Here is a 24,442-nt window from a genome sequence, read left to right as displayed (position 1 = left end):
TGACAGGAAGTTCACACAAAGCCAAGATACACAGAGGGCAGGAAGGAAGCGAGAAGGGGGATTTCCCCCCCCCCACCATCTTTCATCTGCATCACAGCTCGCTCCATGCCCAGCTCCCTGCCCTGGCCCCGGGAGAGGAAACCGAGCACGCTGGCTCCTTGTCCCTCCAGCGAGGGCAGAGCTGCGCCCACGAAGACGTCACCCCACACAAGGTAACGCTCTGGGTCTCACCGGCTGGGATGCAGGGCAGAGCGGGGCCTGGCTCGCGAGCCCATCGTGGCGTAGCTGCTGCGACGGGGGGCTCGGTTCCCTCCCCCGAGGTCATCCAGACCCGGAGGGAAATCGCAAAGGCCTGTTGCTAATAACAGAGGAGGGAGCCGGACAAGGCTGCTCAGCGGCTCACGGTTGTTTGTCTCTTGGGACGTTGGCCGGCCCGCTGTGAAGGCGAGCTCTGTCTGAACCCAGCGAGAGGCGAACGGAGAAGGCCGTCAGCGAGCAGGGGGTTTGGCAGGGCTGGAGGAAGGCTACGTCTGGGGTCAAGGCATTAAACTGGGCACCTGCTCTGCCCTGACTCCCGGGGGTGGGGGGGGCTTTGGCTAGTCATCTGTCCTCGCTGGCTGAGAGAGTTGGCTGCTCAGCATCAGATGTCTGAGAGGGACCTGATCTTCAGAGCCCTGCCAGGCCACTTTTTAAACAGGTGGGCCTCTGTGCCTCAGTTTCCCCATCTGTAAGACACACTCCCAGCTCCCAGGTTTGCAGAGTGGGCTGAGGCCCTTTGGCTAGATGGTCTGATGGGGTCACTGGATTCAGCCCCTCCTGTCAGGAGGACAGGGACCATTCCCCACTCGGCGGGGAGGGAGGGGAAATGTACCGCTCTCACTTCATACTACGAGAATCCTGGCACACACACACACACACACACACACTCTCTCTCTCTCTCTCACACACACACCCACACCCACCCCTCCCTCCCCTATACAGCACGAACATGACCACAGCCTGCAAACAACTAACATGTTCATTGCACTTATGCATCCCCCTCCCTAGAGGGTTTTAAGACCACGTTGGCCAAACCCCCAAAAGGGCTGGTCGGGGGTCGCTTGGCCCTGCCTCAGCACAGGGCACTGGACTCAAGGCCCCTTTCAGCCCCACATAACTCTGATCCTACGTTGAAGAGACAAACCAAGTTGAACTTGTGGGGCCTGATTCTTCACTCCCGTGCATGTTTACACCAAAGAGCAATGCTACCCTGCCCATTTGCACGGCTGTGCCCACAGAAACCGGAGTGTAACCAAGAACCCCCGCCTCCCCAGTTCAACTCCGGGTGCGTCTTGCAAGGCAGCAGAGTGAGGCAAGAAATGAGATTAGCATCAGCTCTCTGGGAAGGGAGTGGTCTCAGCGTGAAATGAGTGCAGACAGGAGACCACAATACGCCCTGTGACGTTGGCACCAGCTGGCCCACGTATTGGCCAGTCAAGGATTGAGCGACCTGCCGTCTTGGCTAGGAGACTAGTCTACGATACCATGTTTGGCCAGCGTAGCCACATCCTGGAGGGCCGTGAAAAATGTCCTGCCCTTGGCAAGTGAGCCAAGCCAACTTATGCCCCTATGTAGGTACCACGGGGTTGCCGGAGGAATTCTTCCTCACTGCCTCCTCTGGGGGTGGGTGGGGGAGGGATTTCAGTGTCTGCACCACCTTGTTTTGAGGCCTGCGCCTCGCCAGGCCCAGGTTCAGGCAGGCTAGTGGGGAGGGAGGAGAGAAGCCACCTGAATAACTCACCGGCTCCGTTCTGCAGGGCTCTCAGACCAGCCTTGCTCCAGCTGGAGAGGCAGGGAGGGGGTAGGGGAGCCCCAGGCAGGCCAGCAAGCAGCTGACCACCTGGCCTCTGCATTGCCCACCCTCGTAGAGTCCTGCACCCAGCCAAGCCGCTGTGACTCAAACCTCACTCAGGGGAATGAAGCAGACTGCAAGCAGGAGGCTGCTTTCATGGTTGACTTTCTGAGCGCAGTCACATTGGGAAGGAAGGCCGGGGTGGGGGAAGGTGTATTCGATGCGGCGGCCGGGGCCTTTGCAGCCGCCTGAACAGGACTTCCTACCTCCCCACCTCGCTGAGGATGAAGTGCCTGGGATGGGAGGGGAGCCAGCACCTGCTAGAGAGCAGGCAGGGGCACTTGCAGGAGCAGAGGAGAGCATTGCTGCCTGGCCTGGTTTTGCCAGGAGGGTCCATTTGTGGAGGTGACTGGCCCGGGAAATCTGGGAGCTCCGGACCCGCTACCAGCAGGGCTCAGAATCAGCCCGGCGGTGCCGGCGTTTAGTGCCGGAGGCGGCCGCCCAGAGCAGGGAGCGCAGAGAAAAGGAGCCCGGCTAACCAGCCCCGTCCTGGTGTTGCCGCAGGCTGCCTCCCACCATGGCCCCCCTCGGGGAGGAGACGCCCCTGATCGGAAACAGGTCCTGCAGTCTGTCCTCCATGGAATCGGGGACCCTCCAGGTCTACCTGTACCACCCAGCCAGCACCCCGCGATCGGACCCCGACTTGGGCGGCGTCCTGACTTTCACGTACGGCGAGTACTTGGCCGAGGAGCTCTGCGTGGCGGCAGCCAAGGCCTGCGGTGAGAGGGGCGGGGGGGGGGGGTTCTGGGGATGGGATCCACCCGGGGCAGGGGAGGGGAGGAGGTGGCCCCGCCCCCCGTAACGCAATGCCATCGCTTCCCGAGCTGCCGCGATTATGTCGCCACCTGGTGGCCGCAGCCCGAAGCACCAGTCGACCACGGGGACAGCAGCCAGACGCTCTCCCGTGCTGCATCTGCCCTGTGCCTGTGGGAGGAGCCCAGCGCCCAGGGCTTCACAATCCCCTTGTCCGGTGCGGGGGGCCTTGCAGCCCAGGAGATCCAGGGTCAATTCCCAGCTCTTCCCCTAGCCACAGGGTAGCCTGGGATGAGCCGCTTCCCCACCCACGCATCAGTTCCATTGGGAGAATGAACCCATCTTTCTTCAACCCTTGAGCTAGATTGTAAGCTGCCTGGGGCCGAGTGTAAGTGCCCTGCTGCCCCAATCTCGGCAGAGGGCCACCCGGGGCAGGCTGGAGCTCAGGCTCTGAAGCCTAAGGAGGGGGGGAAGGGGTGCACCGAAGCTGCCCCTTCCAAGTTCTGCCTACTCGGCTGTTTTCGGCGCATTCGCCCAAGCCCTGCTTGCCTGAGCCCTGTCTAGAGCCACCCCAGAGCTACCGGAATGGGTGAGCCCTGGGTGCCCTCAAACCAGGCACGGACACCAACACAGCCAGGCCAAGGAGCCCAGGGCGAGCCGCTCTGGTGTCTGGGCTAGTCAGGTTTCCTGCCGGGTTTGCCGAAACGCCTCACCTGCCACTCTCCTCCCTGCAGGGATCCTGCCCGTTTGCCACTCCCTCTTCGCCCTGGCAACGGAGGACCTGAAATGCTGGTTCCCGCCCAACCACCTCTTCACGGTGGACAATTCGAGCTGCCAGGTTGTCGTCTACAGAATCAGGTGCTTACGAACTCCCTGCCCCAGTCGCTGAGCGCCCAGCTCCTGGGGCGTTGTCCGGAGTCACCCCCTTCCTCGCGGGCCTGCGAACTCGCGAACCCAGCAGAGACCTCTGGCTAAGCTTCCCCGCCAGTGCAGGCTCCTCGGCGTTCCAGGCAGGAGTGTCTCTGTCCTAGTCCCTACTTCCCTCTGGGCCAACGAACCGCACCCACTCCCTTCCCGGCCTGCGTGGAGCTCATGGGATCACTCAGGAATTACCCTGTGTCTCCACACAGGGTTTCAGCACCCAAGCCTAGGGCCCCTCAACAGCAGGGCAGTGAGGTCTGTCCGCTCCTGAGCGGGGCCATTATTTCACACTGGTGCATCCAGGGCCGGCTCTAGGGTTTTTGCCACCCCAAGCAAAAAATTTGCCATAGGTGCATCTCAGGGGCAGGGTTGGCTCGGGAACCTATCGGTGGCACGTTTGATTAGGAACCACCCGACTGGATCAGACCCACGGCCCATCTTGTCCAGCATCCGGTCTCTGCCAGTGGCCGGCCACAGGCAAGTGCAAGAAGGTCTGGGTGGGGGAGGTCTAGGTTGGATATTAGGAACCACTCTTTCACGCGGAGGGTGGTGAAGCACTGGAATGGGTTCCCTGGGGAGGCGGTGGAATCTCCAGCCTCAGAAGTTTTTAAGACCCCAGCTTGACAAAGCCCTGGCTGGGATGATTTAGTTGGGGTTGGTCCTGCTTGGAGCAGAGGATTGGACTAGATGACCTCCTGAGATCTTTTCCAACCCTAATCTTCTAGGATTCTAAGAAACCCCACAGGAAACAGTTATGGGACAACCTGCCCCCATAGAGCCTCCTGTGGAATGATAGTGTCTTATATTCTCTCTAGGCTCATATCCTGTGCCCAGCCCCCAAGCAGGAGGTTGGGGCTCATGCCCCGATGCCAGCAAGTTTTGCATCCTGCCAACATTCTTGGTCCTCTTTAATCCTTGCTATTATATCTGCACATCGCTGCCCCCCCCTATAAAATCACCACTGGGGAGCTGGTAACCCCAGGGTCAGAAGTGACACTTCGAGAGGGTCAGTTCTCACCCCCAAGCAGCCAGCCCACGGGGAAGTTAGCGTCAAACATGGAGGAGAAGAGAAGTGAGCTGGGCTCGTTTTCCTTGGCAGGTTTTTCTTCCCCAGCTGGTTTGGGCCGGGGAAATCGTACCGCTTCGGGCTGCTGAATGACCAAGCCAGCGCTGTGCTAGACTGTCCCACCATGAATTATCTCTTTGCGCAGGTGAGTGATGCCCCGGGGGGTTGCTACAGAGCGTTTGTCCCCTAAAGTCAGGTACCAGCATCACCCGCCAGGTGCGTCAACGCCCAGCTGTGAGGTTCAGACATGGCATTGCCCAACCACTTTCCCAGTTGGGCTGCACCCCGGTTCACCGCCCCCCCACTGCACAGCGGAGGAGGGAAGGCGCAGAGAGATAAAGCAGCTGTCCACAGCCCTGCAAGGCCCCAGGGGCAGAGCTGGGAACTGCCCCCCAATCTCCAAAGTGCCAGCCCAGCACCTCGGCTGCTTGCGAGCGTGGGCCTCTGCCAGCCTGATCCCAGGTGCACAAAGGGCCCAGACACCGCCTAGACTGGGTTGTGAACAAGGTATAACTGGAGTGTGGAAATCCCTGTGCAGCAAGCTGGGAACTGCCCGCGGCTGTACAACTGGGGGGGGGGGATGTTGCCAGGGCTGGAGTCACCCCAAGATCAAGCATTGCTCAGGGGGCTCAGGGTCCCTCAATCCCTTGGAAGGAAGCTTACTCACTTGTGGCCCTGTTTCCACATCCCTGCAAGCGGGGGGGATCCCAGAGCACCAGCTGGAGCCTCGCTGTGCTTGTGTAGCTGATCTGGGGGGCGTGGGGCAAAGTGGCTCTGCCCACAGGCTGTAATCGCAGCCTGGCGCTGAGCGGACCGTGCGTGGTGTGCTTGGGGGTGGCCCCCAGTCCCGCAGCGATTTCATCAGCGGGCGAATGGAGGGGGCGCTGAGCCTGCAGATGCAGGAGGAGTGTCTCAGCCTGGCCGTGCTGGACATGCTGAGGATGGTCAAGGAGAGGAAGTGGAGCCTGGAGGAGATCTTCAACAGCGTCAGGTGAGAGAGGGATTGGGCGGGGGGCAGGGGGGCCAGCAGGGCAGGGGGATCCGGATGTGTCCCTTCTAGCATCTGGCCCCAAGTTCCATCTGCCAAAGCAGCTGCAAACGCACCCGCTTCCCTGCCCTGCTGGGTTCCAGCAGCAGCCACCAGTGCAGGCACAAATGCTCACCACACAGGCTCACCCCCAGCTGCCCAGGCCTTGCTTTCAGCCGCCCAGGGACCCCGGCCAGCAGGTCCCACGGATCCCAGTTGGCGAGCTACCAAGGGCCACCTCCTCTCACATAACACCTGGAGAAGGGGCTGTTGGGGAGGCTAGGCCAGGACCAGGTCTCCTCCATCCTCTTCTTCCACCCCCAGCTACAAATCCTGCATCCCAGAGACGCTCCGGCACCAGATCCAGCAGCAAAGCTTCCTGACCCGCAAGCGGATCCGGAGGAAGTTCCACAAGTCCCTGCGGAAGATCAGTGGCTGCCAGACCGATGATTGCACCCTCAAGCTCAAGTACCTGATTGACCTGGAGAAGCTGGAGAGGGCCTGGGTGGAGGAGAGCTTCCCGGTCCGAGCCCACAGCGCTAGCGAGCGGGGCCAGGAGGGGCAGAGGATCATCCACGTGTCTGGGGAGAACGGGATCTTCTGGAGCCACAGCGGGGACAAGGTGAGGCTGAGGGGGCGTGGGGCAGGAGCAAACACCAGCCCTCAGCCCCACATGGCTCAGCTGGGGATTGAACCATTCGACGCCGGAGATGGGGCTGGGGGGCAAAGGGCTGTTGCTGCTCCATACTTTTGAAACATGGGGCGATACCACCCCCCCACACACACACACTTTTGCAGTCCATCCCCCACCTCTGGATTGACCCTGGGACCATGGATCTAAAAGCACAAACCTCTCCTGCTTGAGCTAATTAGCCGGAAAGCCATAGCAGCCTCCAAAACCTATAGCACGCCACCGCCACTAGAAGGGGCCGCAGCCCTGGCTGGTGTCGGTGTGGGGCACACCACAATGTGCGCTCCATCTCCTCCACAGACAGGGAATGAAAACCCGGCTCAACGTGTCAGGAAAGGCTGGACGGGTTTTCGTTTCCTGTTTCCCACCTGCGAAATTCAGCCCTTGTCTTGCTCTTGCTTTCCCAGGAAACTCGATGGGCCACTGGAGAACTCACAGGTCTATGGCATCAGGGAAACCAGGCCAGGGAGCTGGGAGGGAAAGTGGCTTGTCCTCCAGCTGCCTTAAACCTCTGTGCATTTCATGTGTCCTCTTACCCACGTTTAATCCTATCACCAACCAGCCAGGTGGGAGGATTGTTCTCCGGGAAAGACCTAGCCCCAGCCCTTCACTTGAGCTTCTGTGTCCTCCAGCAAAACCAGGGGCAAGAAGAATCCACCCTCCTGCTACATCTGAAACCTCACCCGGGGTCCGAGGCTTGGGGGATGTTTCGGGTCGGTTCTTGTTGTCTCGCGTTGGGAAAATGCTCAGTTCAGAGACCCACTTCTCCTCCTCTCCACCCTAGAGCCGCCAGCCGTTCTGCGACTTCCCCGAAATCGCCGACATCAGCATCAAGCAAGCGAGCCGGGATAGCAATCCCGTGGAGAACCGGATCGTCACAGTCACCAAGACGGACAACAGGATCCTAGTGAGTGTGTGTGTGTCAGGTGGGGGAGCTGCCTCATTCCGACTGCCTGCTGTTCCCTTTTGGGCACCCACGGGTCTCTGTGTCCTTTCTAGACACATAGGGGAAGGGACCTCGAGAGGTCAGCTAGTCCAGCCCCCTGCACTAAGGCAGGACCAAGTAACCCTAGACCATCCCTGGCAGGGGCTTGTCCAGCCTGGTCTTAAAAATCACCAGTGACAGAGATTCCACCACCTCCTTAGGGAAATTCCAGGCTTAACTCCCTTGACAGTTAGGAAGTTTTTCCTAGTGTCTAACCTAAATCTCCTTTGCTGCAATTTAAGCCCATTGCTTCTTGTCCTGACCTCAGCGGTTCACAGCAATGTATCATCCTCTTCTTTAGAACAATCTTTTACGTACTTGAAGACTTATCAGGTTCCCCCCCCAGTCTTCTTTTCTCCAGGCTAAACAAACCCCGTTGTTTGAACCTTTCCTCAGAGGTCATGTTTTCTAGACCTATCATCATCTTTCTTGCTCTCCTGTGGGCAAACATGAGCCTACCATGTCATGAGTACTTTCACCCAAGCTCCCCTCCACCTTCAAATTCTCAGCCAGTTTCTCTGTATCTGTCAGGAACAAATCCACCTCAGCCTCTGCCCTAGTCACGTCCTCTGCCTTCTGTGATAAAAACGTGTCCCCAGGGCATTCCAAGAACTAGTTGGATAATCTGGGCCCTGCTGCATTATTCCCCCAGCAACAGCTGTCAGAGTAGCTGAAGTCCCCCATCACCACCAAGTCCTGTGCTTTGGATGGTTTTGTTAGTTAACATAAGACCGTAAGAATGGCCATACTGGGTCAGACCCATAGGCGCCAACTTCTCCTGGTGCTGGTGGGTGCTCACGCCCCCCCACCCCCGACCCTGACTCCACCCCCATTTCAACTCCTTCCCCAAAGTCCCCACCCCAACTCTGCCCCCTCCCTGCCCCCATTGGGCTACTTCCCCAAATCCCTGCCCTGGCCCTGCATCTTCCCCTGAGCGCCCCGTGTTCCTCCCACCCCCACAACTGTTTTGCGGTGGCAAGCCCTGGGAGGAGAAGCAGGGGTGGCGCGCTCAGGGGAAGAGGCAGAGGTGAGCTGGGGCAGGGAGCTTGGCACCCACAAATTTTTCCCCATGGGCGCTCCAGCCCCGGAGCGCCCACGGAGTCGGCGCCTCTGACCAAGGGTCCATCTAGCCCAGTGTCCTGTCTTCCGACAGTGGCCGGTGCCAGCTGCCCCAGAGGGAATGAACAGACCAGGGAATCATCAAGTGACCCATCCCCTGTCGCCCACTCCCAGCTTCTGGCAAACAGAGGCCAGGGACACCATCCTGGCTAACAGCCATTGAAACGTTGTTTAAAAACAAGCCTCATCCACCGCTTCTTTCTGGTTAGCGGTCCTGGGCCCTGTAGTAGACCCGTCCCAGGAGATCGCCCTAGATTTTCACTCCTTTCAGCCTTAGCCAGAGATACAGCCCGCCATGCCGTTTGCCTTTTCTGCACTAGTATCACATTGCGGACTCCTTCCACGTGCGATCCCCCATGGCTGCCAGAACCTATTCTGCAGCCCTGCAGCCTAGCCACTCATTCCCCATTTTGCATATGTGCAGAAAGAACCAAAGTCTCTATGAGAGAGCAAGAGACGGAGGGAGCGGGACGCGTGCGTCTCCTCTGTGAGGTCTGCACTAAACACAACTCAAAATGGCCTGCCGCAGACAGCCGAGTCCTTAGAGATTTAAAGGCACGGTACACAGGAAATGAAGCCACAGCTGTTACTGTTCAGTGCTCCATCACAGAACCTGCCCCTCACAAGGGTTTCCCTCTGCCCAGGGGCAGCCTTCTCCTCCTCGCCAGGCCTCCACATGGACACAGGACAGTTGGCATCCCAGGTCCTGCGGTTCAGGGAAGCTGTACCCCCATTTCCTCCCCACTCCCATTGGCTTCCAAAACTGGCTGACCACAGTGACAGCAGCACAATGCACTTGCCCTTGTACCCTGCCCGTTCCTTCCACAGCACCCCCTGCGCAGGGCCAGGGCTAAGTGCCACCCTCTTGGCCTGGCTGAGCATGAGGGATGCTTGTGGCTCTGATTCCAGCTGAGCCTGTTGTCTCTCTCCGCCCCTCCCCTCACCCCCCCAGGAGGTGGAGTTCCTCACGCTGCAGGAGGCCCTGTCCTTCGTCTCCCTCATCGACGGCTACTATCGGCTGACGGCGGATGCTCACCATTATTTCTGCAAGGCAGTGGCTCCCCCCCGGCTGCTGGAGAACATGGAGAACCAGTGTCATGGACCCATCAGGTGGGGATGGTGACGGGACCCTTGCCAGCAGCAGCGCCGCCTGGCTAGAACATAACTCCTCCCCTGCCAACTTGGCAGCCTCGGGCTCTGGATTCCTGGGGGCAGGGAGTTAAAAATACTCTCTGCAGGAAATGTCAAGTAATCATTTAGGTAGGACCTACACAAAAACAATGCTTGCTGCTCCCCTGTTTTGGCTCTGAAGGGGCACTGCACTTGTTCTGTTCACCAGAGCTGTGCTGAAATAGGAGGAGGGAGATGATGCTTGAACAAGGAAATTGGTTTTTAAGGGAAAGCATTTTTAAGTAGAGGGTGTGGACTACTGGGTAGTATTCCCAGCTCTGGGAGGGGAGTGGGGTCCGGTGGGTTAGAACAGGGGAGTCTGGAGTCCAGACTCTTGGATAGTATTCCCAGCTCTGGGAAGAGTGCGATCTAGTGGTTAGAGCAGGGAAGGTAGCCAGAACTCTTGGGTTCTATACTTGCGTCTACCAATGGCTGAGTCCTTATGAGACATCATACAATATTTGGAAAGGGCTCGGAGAACCATTTCTGGGAAGTCTCCTCAAAGGGGAAAAGATCCCAACTAATTCTTCCGAAAGCCCCACCGTTGCCTTTCATGTTCTGTCTGACCCCAGCTCCCCTTCCAAATGGAGGAGCCAGAATCTGGAGGGGAGGCAATGGGGAGCGCGTTCTAAAAACCCTTCATTGCATGTAAAGCGTCACGTGGCCTTTGCAAACTGACCCCTCCACCCTCGCTCTAAAGGATGGTGCCATGTGCCAGGCCTGGGCACTGAGCATGCACTATCTTAAAGGGACAGTGCAGAGAATAGCTGTGCTGGACCCAGTCGCTGCGAGCTCTGGTTGGTTCCTGGCGGCTGGGACCTTCGCAGGGTCCTGACACGGGCCTGGGCTTTGCAGGTCTGAGTTTGCAGCAAAGAAGCTGGCAGCGAATGACGAGGGAGCCTACCTCCTCCGCCGCAGCCCACAGAACTTTGACAGCTACTTGCTGACTGTCTGCATCAAGGTGAGACCTTGTGATTGACGGTACCTGTCCTCTGCTGGCTGCCTGGGGCACAGGGGGATGCCAGGCTGCTTCCCTGAAGCTGTTCAGCATCAGAGTTTATTCATGCTTCCCAGCCCTCTGCTGGGGAGGACATCAACCCCACAGGGATCCGCTCCCGTCCAGTGGGGGACTCCAGTCCGGAATTCCCCAGTGACCCATCCAGGCTAGAAAGGGTCCGTCTGAGTCAGCCAACCAGAGGGAAGAGAGAGGATCTGGAACTGGGATTCAGTTCTCACCTGGGACAGATGCTGGGCGTGGTCCCCAGGAGAAAGACCCGGCATGGATTTCTCTGCCTTGGTCCCCTCCCTGGCTGCATAGAGAACTGCCCCGCATGGACCTAGGTCTATTCGGGGTGTCTCAGAGCCAATGAAGCCCAACTCCTTGGATGGGCCAGGACCCCCTCTACCATCCCTGCCCGCTATTCGGACTCTGCCTTTAGCTTCCTGCATCTCACTCAGGGATGCCCAGTCCCTGGCTCCTAGCGCCTGTTGGCCCAGATCATGGACTGTGGCTCCTTGTGGCTGAAGGATCCTTTGGGTCACATGTGGTACCGCTGGCTAACTGCCCCCTGCTCTGCTATGCAGACTTGCTTCGGACGGGATTACAAGGGCTGCCTGATCCAGAGGGACAAGGATGGGAGCTACTCCCTCTCCGGAGTTGCCAGGCGCTTCTGCAGCCTCCAGGAGCTGCTCTGCACCTACCAGAACTGCACCCTGCACGCCGACGGGGTGGCCCTGCACCTGGGCACCTGCTGCCCTCCCCAGCCCAAAGGTAAAGCCAGGGTGTGACGCCACACATGGCACCCGGGGGCACCACCTGGATCCAGACTCAGGGCACGTGGTGGGCCAGACCCATAGGCGGGAACCAGGTTCTGCCTAGCCAATGGGTTGGAGGGCTGAGGAAACCAAGGGCAGCTCAACGGTCTGTGATGTCACGGCGGCGGGTGTGGCCAGCAACATTTAAAGCCCAGTTGTGCCGGCTGCCCCGTGGGCACTGCTGAGGACCATTGCGCCTGCCGGAGACTGTGTGTGCCAGGATGACGAGGATGTCTCCAGTCTAAGGGTCTGTCTCCCAGTCCCCCCCACAAGCCATGCACATCCAGGCCAAGCCCTGGGTCTAACTGTGGGAGCTTTGTCCCCCTCCCTTCCCACGCTGAGCCCCTGTGCTGAGCAGTGAGGGAGCATCTGACCATTACATGGCGAGACCCCCCCGCTCACCCCATGCCATGGTCCCTGCTGATTTGTCCCCTTCCCTCTCCTCACAAGAAAAATCCAACCTGCTGATCGTGCGAAGCAGCTGCTGCCAGCTCCTCAGCTCCCCCTCTGCCCCACGCCGCAGTGTCAACCAGATGATGTTCCACAAGATCCAGCCGGAGAACCTGATGATGGTAAGTGGCGAGGGCTGGGGACACAGGGCCCACACCAGGGTCTGGCTGGACAGGGGGACTCCTCTCCCAGCCACATTTCTGGATCAAACCCAGAAGCGGGCGACCTGCCCAGGACTCCTGGGTTCTCTGCCCAGAACTGGGAAAGAAGTAGTATGTTCTAGTGTTCAGATCAGGGGCCTAGGGGAGGCGGCTCAGGACTCCTGGGCTCTTTTCCCAGTTCTGAAAGGATTGCATGGTCCAGTGGTTACAGCAGGGGAGGGGGCATTGTCAGGACTCCTGGGCTCTGGCCCAGATTCACCATGTGACCTTGGGGGAGTTCCTTCCCCACTCGGTACCTCAGTTTCCCTCTCTGTGAAATGGGGACTATTGAGGGCAAGGGCCTGATCCTTTCGCTCTGGTGTAAACTGGGAGTCGCTGGCAGGCACAGTACTCGGGAACAAAGGGAGACAGGCAGCAGTGTTGTGCACTGCTCCCACACCACCCCTGCCTGCGAGAGGAGACAGACACCAGGGTGATGGGCACAAGAGGGCTGGCATTTCCAGAGGAGGCTTGTGGGAGTTAGGTGGGTACCCAGCTCCCAGCAAAGGGGGCGCTGAAGGATTGTGCCCTGGCTCCAGGGGGAGCTGGTGAATGACCCAGGGCAGATGGAGGGGTGGGTGTGTGGGGGAGGTGCCCCCTGGTTATTTATCCCCTCCCCTCATCTCCTCGCTCTTGCTTCTGACAGTGCGAGAACCTGGGCCAGGGATCCTTCACCAAGATCTACCGGGGCATCAAACGGGACCAGGAGGACGACGAGTGCCACGAGACCGAAGTCCTGCTGAAGGTGATGGACAGCAGCCAAGGCAACTGCTCCGAGGTGAGGCCTGAGGTTGTCGGGGGGCAGGGGGATGAGCCGACACACTGGGCTCCCTGCAGCTTGCCCAGTGTAGGGCGGCCTGGCTCTAGAGAAGCTAAGCCAGAGACAAAGCAAGGGGACAGGTATCCTAGCTCAGCCTAACCCGGATTCTCCGTCCGTTCCAGTCCTTTCTTGAAGCCGCCAGCATAATGAGCCAGATCTCCCACAAGCACCTGGTCCTGCTGTATGGGGTCAGCATCAGGGAAAACAGTGAGTAACGCCCCTGCCGGGGCCTTTCCCGAGATGCTGCCCAGAGAAGGCGCGTGGCAGGGAAGGCCCTGAATCATTAGAACGGGGAGGTGTCCGGGCAAAATGCCAGTTTCTTGCTCCACAGTTGATTCTGCTTGTTTGCCGTTTACACTCACAGCGAGTCAATCCCAAGCAGTTTCACTTCCTGAGGCTGGAACCCAGGTGTCCTGGCTCTCAGTCACTTCTCTCAGCACCAGATCACCCAGCTGTCCCTTGCTCTAGCCCCTGGCTCACGCTCTCTCCCAGAGCTGGGAACAGAAATAACTTAGCAGTCCTGACGCCCAGCCCCCCACCAGACTACACCCTGCGCCCAGGGCCAGGGACAGAAACCAGGAGTCCTGACTCCCAGACCCCTCCTCGAACCCACAGCCCATTCCCAGGGCTGGGGATAGAACCCAAGGGTCCTGACTGCCTCTTCCACCCCTATTCTAACCCTCAGATCTAACTATGCCCCCAGAGCTGGAAACACAGGAGGCCTGATTCCCTGCTGCTTTAACCACTAGCTCCCCTTCTGCCCCCAGAGTTGGGGCCAGTGCTGTAGTGTCCACGTTTTTAACTCTGCAGAGAAAAATCTTGTTAGAGTCCCCCCCAAAATACATAGGGCGAGATTTATGAATCAGACTCACTAAAACATTTCCGTTGGAAGGCAGCATGGGGCACTGGAGCTGGGGGGGTCAGGACTCCTGGGTTCTAGTCCCAGCTCTGGGAAGGGAGTGGGGTCCAGTGGACCGTGAGGGGCTGGGAGTCGGACTCCTGGGTTCTATTCCCCTGAGCCAGCAAGACATCCTGAGGACACAACCAGAAGGTCCTCACAGGTATTTGTGATACAGGAACCATCCTCCCTGGGCTGAGTCAGGGAAACTCTGCCTCTGTAGCCAAGTGGTCCTGGCCCAACCAGCTGCCGTGAGATGCTGATCGCTTGCCCCTCCCCTGCAGGTATCATGGTGCAGGAATACGTCCGGTTCGGCGCGCTGGACATATACCTGAAGAAGAACCAGGCTGGGGGCAAGGTGACAGCCAGCTGGAAGCTGGAGGTGGCCAAACAACTGGCCTATGCCCTCAACTTTTTGGTAAGCTGGCAGATGACTCACGGTCAGCCCCTAGACCCCCTCCCCAACCTCCTTGCCAATATCCCCCTTGATCACCCAATATCAGCATGCCCTTCTTGGGCCCTGCAGGCAGGCCCTCGGTTATTTACAAGGAGCCAAAGACTAGGTTGGGGTTAAACTCCCAGAGCAGTTATTAAACCTGAGAATGACTCATCCTGCTCCACACACACACACACACCCCTTCCCTGGGGTTTTCCCTCATGGTTAATTTCAGAAATAATAAGAATCTGTAGCTCTTACCTAGCACTTTTCATCAGTCGATCTCAATGCATTTCACAAAGGCAGACATGATCATCAACCCATTTTATAGAAGGGGAAACTGAAGCCCAGGGAGGGCAAGTCACTTACCCAAGGTCCCCCAGGGGGCCAGTGAAAGAGCCAGGAATAGAAGCCAAATCTTCTGAGTCCCAGTCCTGTGCACTAGGTCACAGTCCAGCCCTCTCCCCTTACTACTGGAGCATTTCTAGGGTTGCAGGCCAGCCTTCATTCCCTCTGCAAGGCAATCAAAGCATTTGATCCTCCTGGGTGGGTGGTGATAGGGCCCACCTGGTCTGGCAGCCAGGGTGAGTTAGCAGAAATAGCTCTGCAGCTGCATGTCCCTGGCACCTTCAGTACTCTGGAAATCAAAGCCCTAGATTCTGTGGTAAAAGACGAACAATGGTGGGTGGTAAGTAACAGCCCCAGGCCCAAATAGCCTGGTGAACAGGGAAACAAAGAGACACACTGGGCTGTTCGCTGCTGACATTTGCAACTGACCACTTCGCTTCTTCCCCAGGAGGATAAGAAGATCGTGCACGGCAACGTCTCTGCTAAGAAGGTCCTGCTGGCCAGGGAGGGGGACGCTGCCAGCGGCAGCCCCCCTTTCATAAAGCTCAGCGACCCTGGAGTCAGCCTTGCCATGCTGACCAAGGAAAGTAAGTTCCCTGGGGCAGAACCAGCTCCCATCACAACTCACACCCCATGAGGCTGGGGAGGGACAGAGGCGTCCTTTGGGAAGAGGCATCCTTCCATCCCCCACCTTTCCGCCAAGGAGAAGAGTTTCCCTTGAAACAGACCAGTTTGTCTCCACTGAGGAAAGGCCCTTGGGATCCCACCAGGGCCTTCCCTGGCTCCCATCACCATAGTATCTGGGCACCTCAGAGTCTGCAATGTATAGTAGGGCAGGGCTACGATCCCCACTGCACAGAGGGGAAACTGAGGCACAGGGCAGCTAAGGCCCAGATCTTGAAAGGTTCTTAGGCTTGGCAACAACAATTACCAGGGTGCCCGCGTGCGGAACTGCCTTCACCCCACCGGTGTGTACTCCCTTGCAGTGCTGATCGACCGCATCCCCTGGGTGGCCCCCGAGTGCATCAGCAACCCCAAGAACCTGGCACTTGAGTCGGACAAGTGGAGTTTTGGGGCCACCGTGTGGGAGATCTTCAGCGGGGGCACCATGCCCACAAGTGTCCTGGAGCCCCGGTCGGTGAGTCGGCCCCTCTGCTCCCTGGAATCCCCCCTCCCATGGTTCTGAGCCACACGGCAGCCCCAGAAGGGTCACTTCCCTTCCTCTGTTCCTGCGGCTGGGATTTTACCAGCCTGGAGGTGCTGGTTTGTGTTGGCAGAGCGGGTCTGACCTGCAGTCACTCCCATGACAACTTCTCTGCAAAGTTCCTCTTCGGAGGGCCCCTGCCCAGAGCAGCTGTTCCTTCACTGTGCTGCTCCCGCTCACGGGCGCCAGGCAGCGATGCACCATTGGAAACTTACAAGGCCCCTTGACACTGCTGGCGAGCCTGGGTGGGCAGAGGCAGATCCGGTTCAAGGATCGGGGCCCACAATCTTGGCATAGCAGGAAGGTCGGGGTCACTCTGGTTAGTTGAGGTGCCATTGGGGTGCAGGCATCAGAGTCTGACACATGCCCCCCTAAAAGCTGGGGGAGTAGGGCCAACCCCAAGCGTTCCCATGACATGAGTTTGTCGGCTCCCCAGAATCACGATCAGCTTAAAAACCATGAGATAAAAACATTGGGTTCTTTTACCTTTGCCTTCAGGGGTCTGAGCCCCTCAGGGTCCCCACTTCCACCCTTCCTCACCAGCCAGGAAGGCTGGCAAACGCTTTGCTTTTTGTTTTTTAAATGGAAGCCAAGATTTGCATGTACTACCATGACTCCCAGAGCTGGGACTTTATGAAAACCTCCCAGTATCCTGCGACTTCTGATGAAGCCATTTCAATTGGCAAGGCTCCTTCTGACCCCGGGGGAGGGGCATGTGCTGGAAGGCAATCGGCCCTTCCCCCGCTGCATGTTATTTTTAAAGATTTTTTTTTTTAAAACCCGACGGTTCCCCGTGGAGAAGGACAAGGGCGTTTGGGCTCCTCCTCCTGGCATCCCCCTGCACCTGGGGCAAATGCAGGTGGAAACTCCAGCCGGCTGAGAGACCCGAATGCCACAGCTTCTACCCGGGCAGGCCTTTATCCACCCCCGCCACCCCCCATTCATGGCAGAGGGCGGTGTCGGGTACCGAGCAAGGGACGACCCAGTGGGGGGACCCAGGTGATCCGCAGGCAGTGCAACACCGAACCCCCCTGCCCCCTTTCCCCTGGATAGAAACTCCAGTTCTACCAGAACAGCCTCCAGCTGCCGGCTCCCAAGTGGACGGAGCTGGCCAATCTCATCACCCAGTGCATGGACTACCGGCCGCGCTGGCGACCCTCCTTCCGGGCCATCATCCGGGACCTCAACAGCCTCATCACCTCAGGTGAGTGCCCGGCCGGCGCACGTGGGACAGGCTGCCGAGAACACGGGGCGTGGGATCGCAATAGACAGCAGCTCCCGAGCCACACGCCCGGCGGTAACGGCCACGGTCCGGTAAGGGCCTGTTGGTCCCCGCGGATGACTCTGGTCCCCCGTTTACCAGGCTGACTGTGGTCTCTCTTGCCTCCAGCCCTGGCCTGGCCGGGTGTGAGGCCAGGGTGGCTCCAGGGCGTGGTACCGAGCAGGGTACAGCGGTGAAGCAGGAGCCCTGCTTGCTTTTGGCTCGGTATCGCCCCCTGCAGGACGACACCGGTGCTGCCGCTGCCCAGTTTGCAGCCAGAGGAAGTGGCTGGGCCTGGGGGGGGACTGGTGGGAGCTGGCCATGCAGCCTGACATGCCCACCCTCCCCCACGTTTCAGATTACGAGCTGCTGTCAGACCTGTCGCCCAGCGAGCTCCCAGCCAAGGATGGCTTCTGGAGCTACGTCACAAACCCAGCGTGCCAGGACCCCACCATCTTTGAGGAGCGGCACTTGAAATACATGTGTGTGCTGGGCAAGGTGAGACCCCGAAAGTCCCACGCCTCAGGCCCCAGCCTCCCTGTGTGCTTTACATTCCCGCCAAGTCACCCGGCCTGGCCGAGTCGCTGCACCACCCTCACCCCAGCGTTTGGGTGTTAAACAGCTCCCCGGCCGGACAACCCGGTCCCCTTCCTCCCACGGCTCTCTCGTGGGCAGCCTGACCCCCCAGCCTGAGCCCAGGGCGCCCTTGGGGCTGTGCATTTCCTTTTCCTCAAGCAGGGTCTTTGCCCCCCTAATGTCATTGGGGACCTTCTCCCAGGGCTAGTCACCCTTTGCAGAGGGGCCAAAACAAGGCCTAAGCCTTACTGTGGAGGATTTAAATGGTGCATCGTCCACCCTGCCAAGGGCCAGTTTCTCCCGTCTTCCACCTCCACAGCTAAACCTTCAAAACCCTTGGCCTCCGTGGTTTCTTGTAGCAAGGAGTTCCGCAGGACAGGCACGTATCACCCACATTAGTGCTGGGTAAATCTTTGCCCCGCCCCCCGCGGCAGGCTGGGTAAGGAGCTTATACTGCTGCATCCAGCTGGTGGGGTTTCCAGGAACCACCGCCAGGGGGAGATGAAGAGCCATGCTGGGTTAGGGTGGGTGGCGTGGCGTGGCAGGCGTGGCGTGTCTCGTGGGGATCAGGGCCCTTGCTGCAGGCCCCGGGGGGGTTGCCACGGCTGTATCCATCAGTCCCCCCCGAGCTGCCAGGCCCCCCACACTCCGCTCCCTCTCCCGCCCCAGGGGAACTTCGGCAGCGTGGAGCTGTGTCGATACGACCCGCTGGGCGACAGCACCGGGGAGCTGGTGGCCGTGAAACGGCTGCAGCAGAGTTCAGCCGAGCAGCTGCAGGATTTCGAACGGGAGATCGCCATCCTGCGCTCCCTGCACAGCGACTTCATCGTCAAGTACCGGGGCGTTTGCTACAGCCTGGGTGAGCCGGGGGGCCTGGGCAAGGAAGGGTTAACGCTAGGGCTGGGCAGGAGCCCTGGGGTGTCCGAGGCTGGGGCCACATCCGGAGCCAGCGCCCGGCCTGGGTGGGGCTACATTCGGTTAGACCCTCACAGCCGGGGGCAGTGAGCGTGACGGGGCAGCGCATTCCATGGGGAGCCGCTGAAATCACCGACCGAGGCACCAGGGTGATGGCTTCAGCACGCTGCAGGGGCCTGTCACAGGCTCTTTGCAGCTCTGCAGCTGGCCCTGAACCATGACCCGCAGCCCCCCTGCTATCCCAGCCCCCCAACCCCGACCCGCAGCCCCTCTGCTATCCCAGCCTCCCAACCCCGACCCGCAGCCCCCTGCTATCCCAGTCCCACCAGTGTCCCTCAACCCTGACCCGCAGCCCTCTGCTATCCCAGCCCTGGGCTCCCCCACCCCACAGCCCTGCTGGTGCCCCTCAATCCTTGCTGCTTGTTCCAAGCTGAGACCCTCACCTCGCTGCCTGGTGGAGCTTTGACTAGAGCAAACCCGCTCAGGACGCAGTGGGTAGAGGGCCAGAGCTGAGGGCCGGGTGTGGGGCAGACTCGGGTTGGGCCTGAGGGCCAGGTGTGGGGCAGGCTCCCGGGCCAGAGCTGAGGGCCAGGTGTGGGGCAGGCTCCCAGGCCAGAGCTGGCCATGACATCTTTTCTGCACCTTCTAGGGCGGAGGAGCCTGCGGCTCGTCATGGAGTATCTGCCCAAAGGCTGCTTGAGGGAGTATCTGCAGAAGAACCAGGAGCGCCTGGACCACAAGAGGCTGCTGCTCTACGCATGGCAGATATGCAAGGTAGGGAGCCCGGCTGCACCCCCAGGCACCTCCCCGCATGCAGCTCCTCTGCTTTGTGCCCCCCATTCACAACAAGAGGGACAGGAAACTGAGGCACGGAGCAGTTACATGACTCTCCCAAGGTCACCCAGGGAACCTGTGGCAGAGCTGGGACGTGAGCCCAGGTCTTCACAGCCCGGCCCCAGCGCCTTACAACCATCCTTCCTTTCCCAAGTGGGTGCATGGAGCAGGGCCAGCTGGCTCTCTGATTCAGAGTAGGCAGGGAGCGGGGGAGCCAGGGTCCCCTGTGAGATTGGCGTGTATTCCCTCTGGCTGGAGGCTTTCAGCATCTCTGTTCCAGGGCATGGAGTACCTGGGATCCCAGCGCTACGTCCACAGGGACTTGGCCAGCAGGAACATCCTGGTGGAGAATGAGACCCACGTGAAGATCGGGGACTTCGGCCTGGCCAAGCTGCTCCCCCAGGACAAGGAGTACTACGTGGTGCGGGAGCCAGGACAGAGCCCCGTGTTCTGGTAGGGGAGGCCCGAGCTGCCAGCACCCGCTGGACTGCGTTTCGCTTGGGGGTGGGGGCTGCAGCTCCCAGAGCAGCTGAAAGCCAGGACTCCTGGGTTCTTTTCCCAGCTCTGCCACAGGCTCCCTGTGTAGCCTTGGCCATGACACTTCTGCTGCCTCATTTCTCCCCTCTGTAGAAGGGGGATAAACCTCTTAGCGAGCGCTGAGGAGATTCGGAGTGCTCCCCCAACCCACAGTACAATCCAACCTTCCTGCGGGAGGGGCCATTTCACACCTCTAACGCAGTCCATGCTAACAATGGTACTTTGCAAACATCAGCTAAACAGTCGCCCTGTGAGAGCAGTATTGTCAACCCCGTTGTACAGATGGGGAAACCGAGGCACCGGCCTGCGGCCACCGAACAAGTCAGTGGAAGAGCTGGGAATAAAACCTGGGTATTCTTGCCCCCTAGCCCTACACTCTATCTGCTAGACTTAGCTGCCTCCCCCGGTGGTCCCGTACAGCAGCGACGAAGGATGCCTGGCTAGATGGGGAACGGGAGGCTGGGGGGTGATGTTGGAGTTCTCTGATACAGGGCCCACGGCCCGTGCATCTGGGGGACTTTGAGGTCAAAAATGTTGATTTTTAAAATACGCAGCCAACTGTTCAGCTTGTGTAAAATGGTGCCGCTCCCGTTGACACCCATCGAGCTGGGCCCGATGTCTCCGGCTGGGGATCTGGCCAATTTGTTGCAGTATCTGTCTCTGCAAACTGCCCCTTCTCTCTGCCCCCTTTTGCCCCTGGAGGGGAGAAGCCCCTGCTTCAAACAAGTACCCTGATGGGCCCTCTGCTTGCACAGCCCAGTGCTCACCCACCTACCTCGCTAACCACCTCCTCCCCGGCCAGGTACGCGCCCGAGTCCCTGTCAGATAACGTGTTCTCCCGCGAGTCCGACGTCTGGAGCTTTGGAGTCGTCCTTTACGAACTCTTCACATACAGCAACAGAAGCCAAAGCCCCTCCGAGGTGAGACCACTAGCCACAGCTTCCCCTAAGGGCTCCGTCTCCCGCGAGCACCACAGGGTGCCATGGGTTTGGAGGTTCTCAGCCTCTGCTGCCAGGAAAGACCTTTGGCTGAATCAGGCACATCTCCCCCTGGACTCCTGTGGGAGCTGCCCCCCCCCACCCATCACCAGAGCTGAACTTGGCCTGGTGCATTTAGGATTGCCCCAGAAGAATTGCTGAACAACCCCATGATCTACTTAGTCTCCAACATTGGATGCCTCAGTAGGTTTAACTCCCCTGCCTCAGAGTGCTCCTAATGGGGCAATCCTATCAGGGGAGGGTCTGGGATTCCTTCCTGACCCCAGTCAGCTCATACCCTGAAGCATGAGAGCTGAGAACCCTTGTCACTTAATAAATGTCCAAGCCCCTAGAAGCCAACTAAGTTCCTTGCTTCACTAATATCCTGCAGCAGTAAATTGCACAGGTGAGCCCCAATGCTATCCCACTGCAAGGTGTCCCCCCTTGGTCACTTATCTGAGCAAACATTCCACACAAGTGACCCATCCACGGCAGACTAAACTGGCAGTTTCCTTTCCTGAAGGCGGCCGTGGGTTATGTTAGATACAAACTGAACTTTAGTTGATAAAGGGATAAAAAATGACAAATCGATGCTTTAATACCTGGTTAACACTTAGAGTCCAACCTGTCAATAGATTGCTTACAGCCTCTGTACCACCTTACCTTGCTGTGTACATAACCATCCCCGACGCCCTCCTTTCACATCTGTTACCTACTTACAGAACTTCAATTTGTTATTGATTACCCCTTTGTAAATGGAGCTTTGATAGACTAAAGGGTGACCACAGGGACTATATAGTATGGGGAAAAATCAGATTTAAAAAAAGCAAATGGCCTTGCAGTCCCCCCTCCTGCCTGCAGAGGGAGACAAAGTCACATCTGACCATGGAGATTATATGGCATGGGGTGGGGGTGGGGGGACTGGTTTAAAAAGAGATCTCGCAATCCCCACTCCTGCCTGCGGAGGGAGACAAAGTCCCATCTGACCATGGGAGAAAGGGGGGAAACTGGTTTAAAAAGAGACCTCGCAATCCCCACTCCTGCCTGCGGAGGGAGACAAAGTCCCATCTGACCATGGGAGAAAGGGGGGAAACTGGTTTAAAAAGAGACCTCGCAATCCCCACTCCTGCCTGCGATAGGAGACCAATCCACTCCCAGAGTTTCCATTTCCTGCCTTGGTTTCCCTCCCTGCCTCGCAGGAATTTCTCCGCATGATGGGACTCGACAAGCCCATGCCGATCATTTGCCACCTGCTGGAGCTGCTGAAGGACGACAGGCGGCTCCCCGCGCCCCCTGGCTGCCCCGCCGAGGTAAGGAGCCCGTGCTTCCCCGAAGGCGGGGGTGGCTCTGCCAGGCACGTCCCTCTCCCCGCTCCGAGTTCACGGCTCCGCACCCCTTTCTCCTCCAGGTGCACGGCCTGATGCTGAGCTGCTGGGCCTTCAGCCAGAGCAAGAGGCCCAAATTCAGCGAGCTGGGGCCACAGGTCGAGGCACTACGCGACAGCCGGAGCAAGGTCCGAGGCTAGCAGGACGAGGGAGGAGCGGCCCAGCCCCCTCAGCAGCTCCCGGGCCCCTGTTCCTGTCCGGACTTGACACCGCTCCTCGCACCCTGCCAGGCACGCCACCCCCCCCCACCCCGCCCACAGGCCAGGGACACCACGGACTGCGGGGTCATGGCCTGCGCAGGATCCCACTCATGGGCCCATGCTGTGAAACTGCAGGGACTGAACTCAGGGCAGGGCCCTCGCCCCTGGGACAGAGAAGAGGACGGCAGGACACGCAAGGGGCTTGACGATGGCTCTGGCAGCCCCATGACCCAGCCTCCGGGGCTAAGCCAGACGTGTGCTCGAGGCAGAGCAGCAAAGGGCCCCGGGTTCCCTGCCAAGAGCTAGTCTGAAGGCTTCAAGGCCACAGAGCCGCTCTGATCCCTCCAAGGCTCCTGCGGAGACACCTTCCTCCTCCCAACTTCAGCAGGTTGGGGGACCGGGACCAGACTGCCAGCCCCAGAGCCGCCCGGTGCCCTCCCGCTGGGCTACATCACTGGCCCAGCCCGGTGGCTAACGGGTTTGACTCAGCCGCGGCTGGTGCTGTTCAGGATCGTCGCTTCCCCGGCTTAGGCCTTGGCTCCCAAGGATCCGCTTCAGCAGGGCGCAGGCTGAGGTGCGTTCCCAGCTGCTGTGCCCAGCTATTTGCCCGTGCGGGTGACTGGGGAGACTGAGTCAGCCGCTCGTTGGTGCGGCATGCCATGGGCCGCAGAGTCAATCAGCCCATCCAGTCTGACTCTCCTGTATAACACGGGCTGGAGAACTTCACCCCACGACCCCTGTCCTGTGCGTGGGAGCTCGTGTTTGACAAAGCACCGCCCAGAAAGGCCCCCCACGCCGCCCTAGGGCAGGCAGGCCCTCGCTGCCCCATGTGCTTTGTTCCTGTGGTGCATCACAGTCCTTGAACACAAATCAGAACCATCCGCTGGGCATTGCCCCTGTATTGTACTCGCCCCTGTCCCCCCATCTAGTGATGCTACCAGCTAGACCCGATCTGTATTACCCAGAGATCTGTGGAGCTTTTCCCACAGCCCCCGTTTGCTGCTGGAGCTTACACCAAAGACTCTCTATCTTTTAAGATACCTACGGGGAGGCTTTTCACACCCCAGTTTTTCTTGGAGAGGGAGAAAGGACTGGAAATCTCAGCAATCCCACCCTCCCCCACAGACCTCCCCAGAGCATTGCCAGTTAAAGAGAGACACAGAAGAGCAGCACCATGATGAATTAATTTAATTATTCAGAGAGAACAGCAAGGTCTGAATGGAAGGACTCTTAGGGTGAAGCAGTTTTGGTCTTTGAAGCAGACAGGTAGTTGGGGAATTCTCCTCCCACATCCCCCCAAAAAATGGAATTGAATTGAAAATTTAAATGAAAATGAAAAACTTTTCTTTTGTTACAGGCAGTGAAAGTTTGTGAAAATGTTCAGGTTTTCATTTTAAAAACATCGACAGATGTTTGTTTTCAAACGCCGAAAACCCTTTGTACATAGTGGCCAAAAGCTGAAACGTGTTTGGCTCTTCAGCAAAAGTAGGAATGGTTTTGTCCTGTGAAACCTTTTCCACAAAAATTTCATTTATCCGAAACTCAACTGTTGGACAGCATAGCAGGGGCTTTACCCCGGGGACACCGGAGCCGCTTTGCAAAGAGTTAATATATACGAGGTACAAAACAGGGTGTTCCAGCATATGCGAGATGAACTCGATTGCTTTTTAAACTAGCGCAGCTCGGGTGGGCAGGATTCGAGTTTTAATCAGTAAATGTTGGGAACCATCGATTTCTCCATACACACACAACCCGAGGAAGGACTATTGCCAGCGATAACGAGAGACATTTACAGAGAGGTGAAGTAAGAAAAAGATGCTTGACAATAACAGACTTTGATTTAAGGAGTGTGACTTTGTACGTTTCTACCTGTGACATTGACAATTTGCGATTTAACGGTTTATAAAGCTTTAACTTTTTGAACCTTGAAGGTGACTGTCATTAAATTAAATCATTATTGTCT

The 24,442-nt window shown here is 58.5% G+C and overlaps 1 protein-coding gene across 3 annotated transcripts; it reads left to right on the top strand.

Annotated features, from left to right (window-relative positions):
- Positions 1–24,442, top strand: JAK3 (Janus kinase 3). 3 transcript variants are annotated; one of them, XR_012156151.1, is made up of 25 exons: positions 1–212; positions 2,396–2,610; positions 3,379–3,502; positions 4,665–4,776; positions 5,477–5,622; positions 5,983–6,280; positions 7,134–7,256; positions 9,406–9,563; positions 10,479–10,584; positions 11,208–11,394; positions 11,889–12,010; positions 12,735–12,866; positions 13,031–13,115; positions 14,091–14,224; positions 15,039–15,177; positions 15,577–15,728; positions 16,848–16,998; positions 17,414–17,553; positions 18,301–18,490; positions 19,196–19,320; positions 19,661–19,833; positions 20,720–20,837; positions 22,094–22,204; positions 22,303–23,053; positions 23,837–24,442. XR_012156151.1 is itself a non-coding variant. In XM_073323712.1 (24 exons), the coding sequence occupies exons 1-24, from the start codon at positions 106–108 to the stop codon at positions 22,417–22,419; spliced, it is 3,462 nt and encodes a 1,153-aa protein (XP_073179813.1). In that variant the 5' UTR covers positions 1–105; the 3' UTR covers positions 22,420–24,441. The 3 variants fall into 3 exon arrangements, 2 of the variants coding, with proteins under 2 accessions (XP_073179813.1, XP_073179812.1); XM_073323712.1 differs by having other exon boundaries at positions 15,042–15,177; positions 22,303–24,441; XM_073323711.1 differs by having other exon boundaries at positions 22,303–24,441.

This window comes from Lepidochelys kempii, chromosome 25, assembly GCF_965140265.1.
Source record: "Lepidochelys kempii isolate rLepKem1 chromosome 25, rLepKem1.hap2, whole genome shotgun sequence".
In the NCBI taxonomy this organism is placed as follows: Eukaryota; Metazoa; Chordata; order Testudines; family Cheloniidae; genus Lepidochelys; species Lepidochelys kempii.
Note: the sequence above shows the minus strand (reverse complement) of the source record. Positions and strands in the feature narration are given on the sequence as shown.

Coding starts and splice junctions, on each gene's coding strand:
- JAK3 (XM_073323711.1), top strand. CDS start 106: ATGCCCAGCTCCCTGCCCTGGCCCCGGGAGAGGAAACCGAGCACGCTG. Junction 4,777..5,476: donor TGAATTATCTCTTTGCGCAG/GTGAGTGATGCC, acceptor GGTGGCCCCCAG/TCCCGCAGCGATTTCATCAG. Junction 20,838..22,093: donor GAAGCCAAAGCCCCTCCGAG/GTGAGACCACTA, acceptor CCTGCCTCGCAG/GAATTTCTCCGCATGATGGG.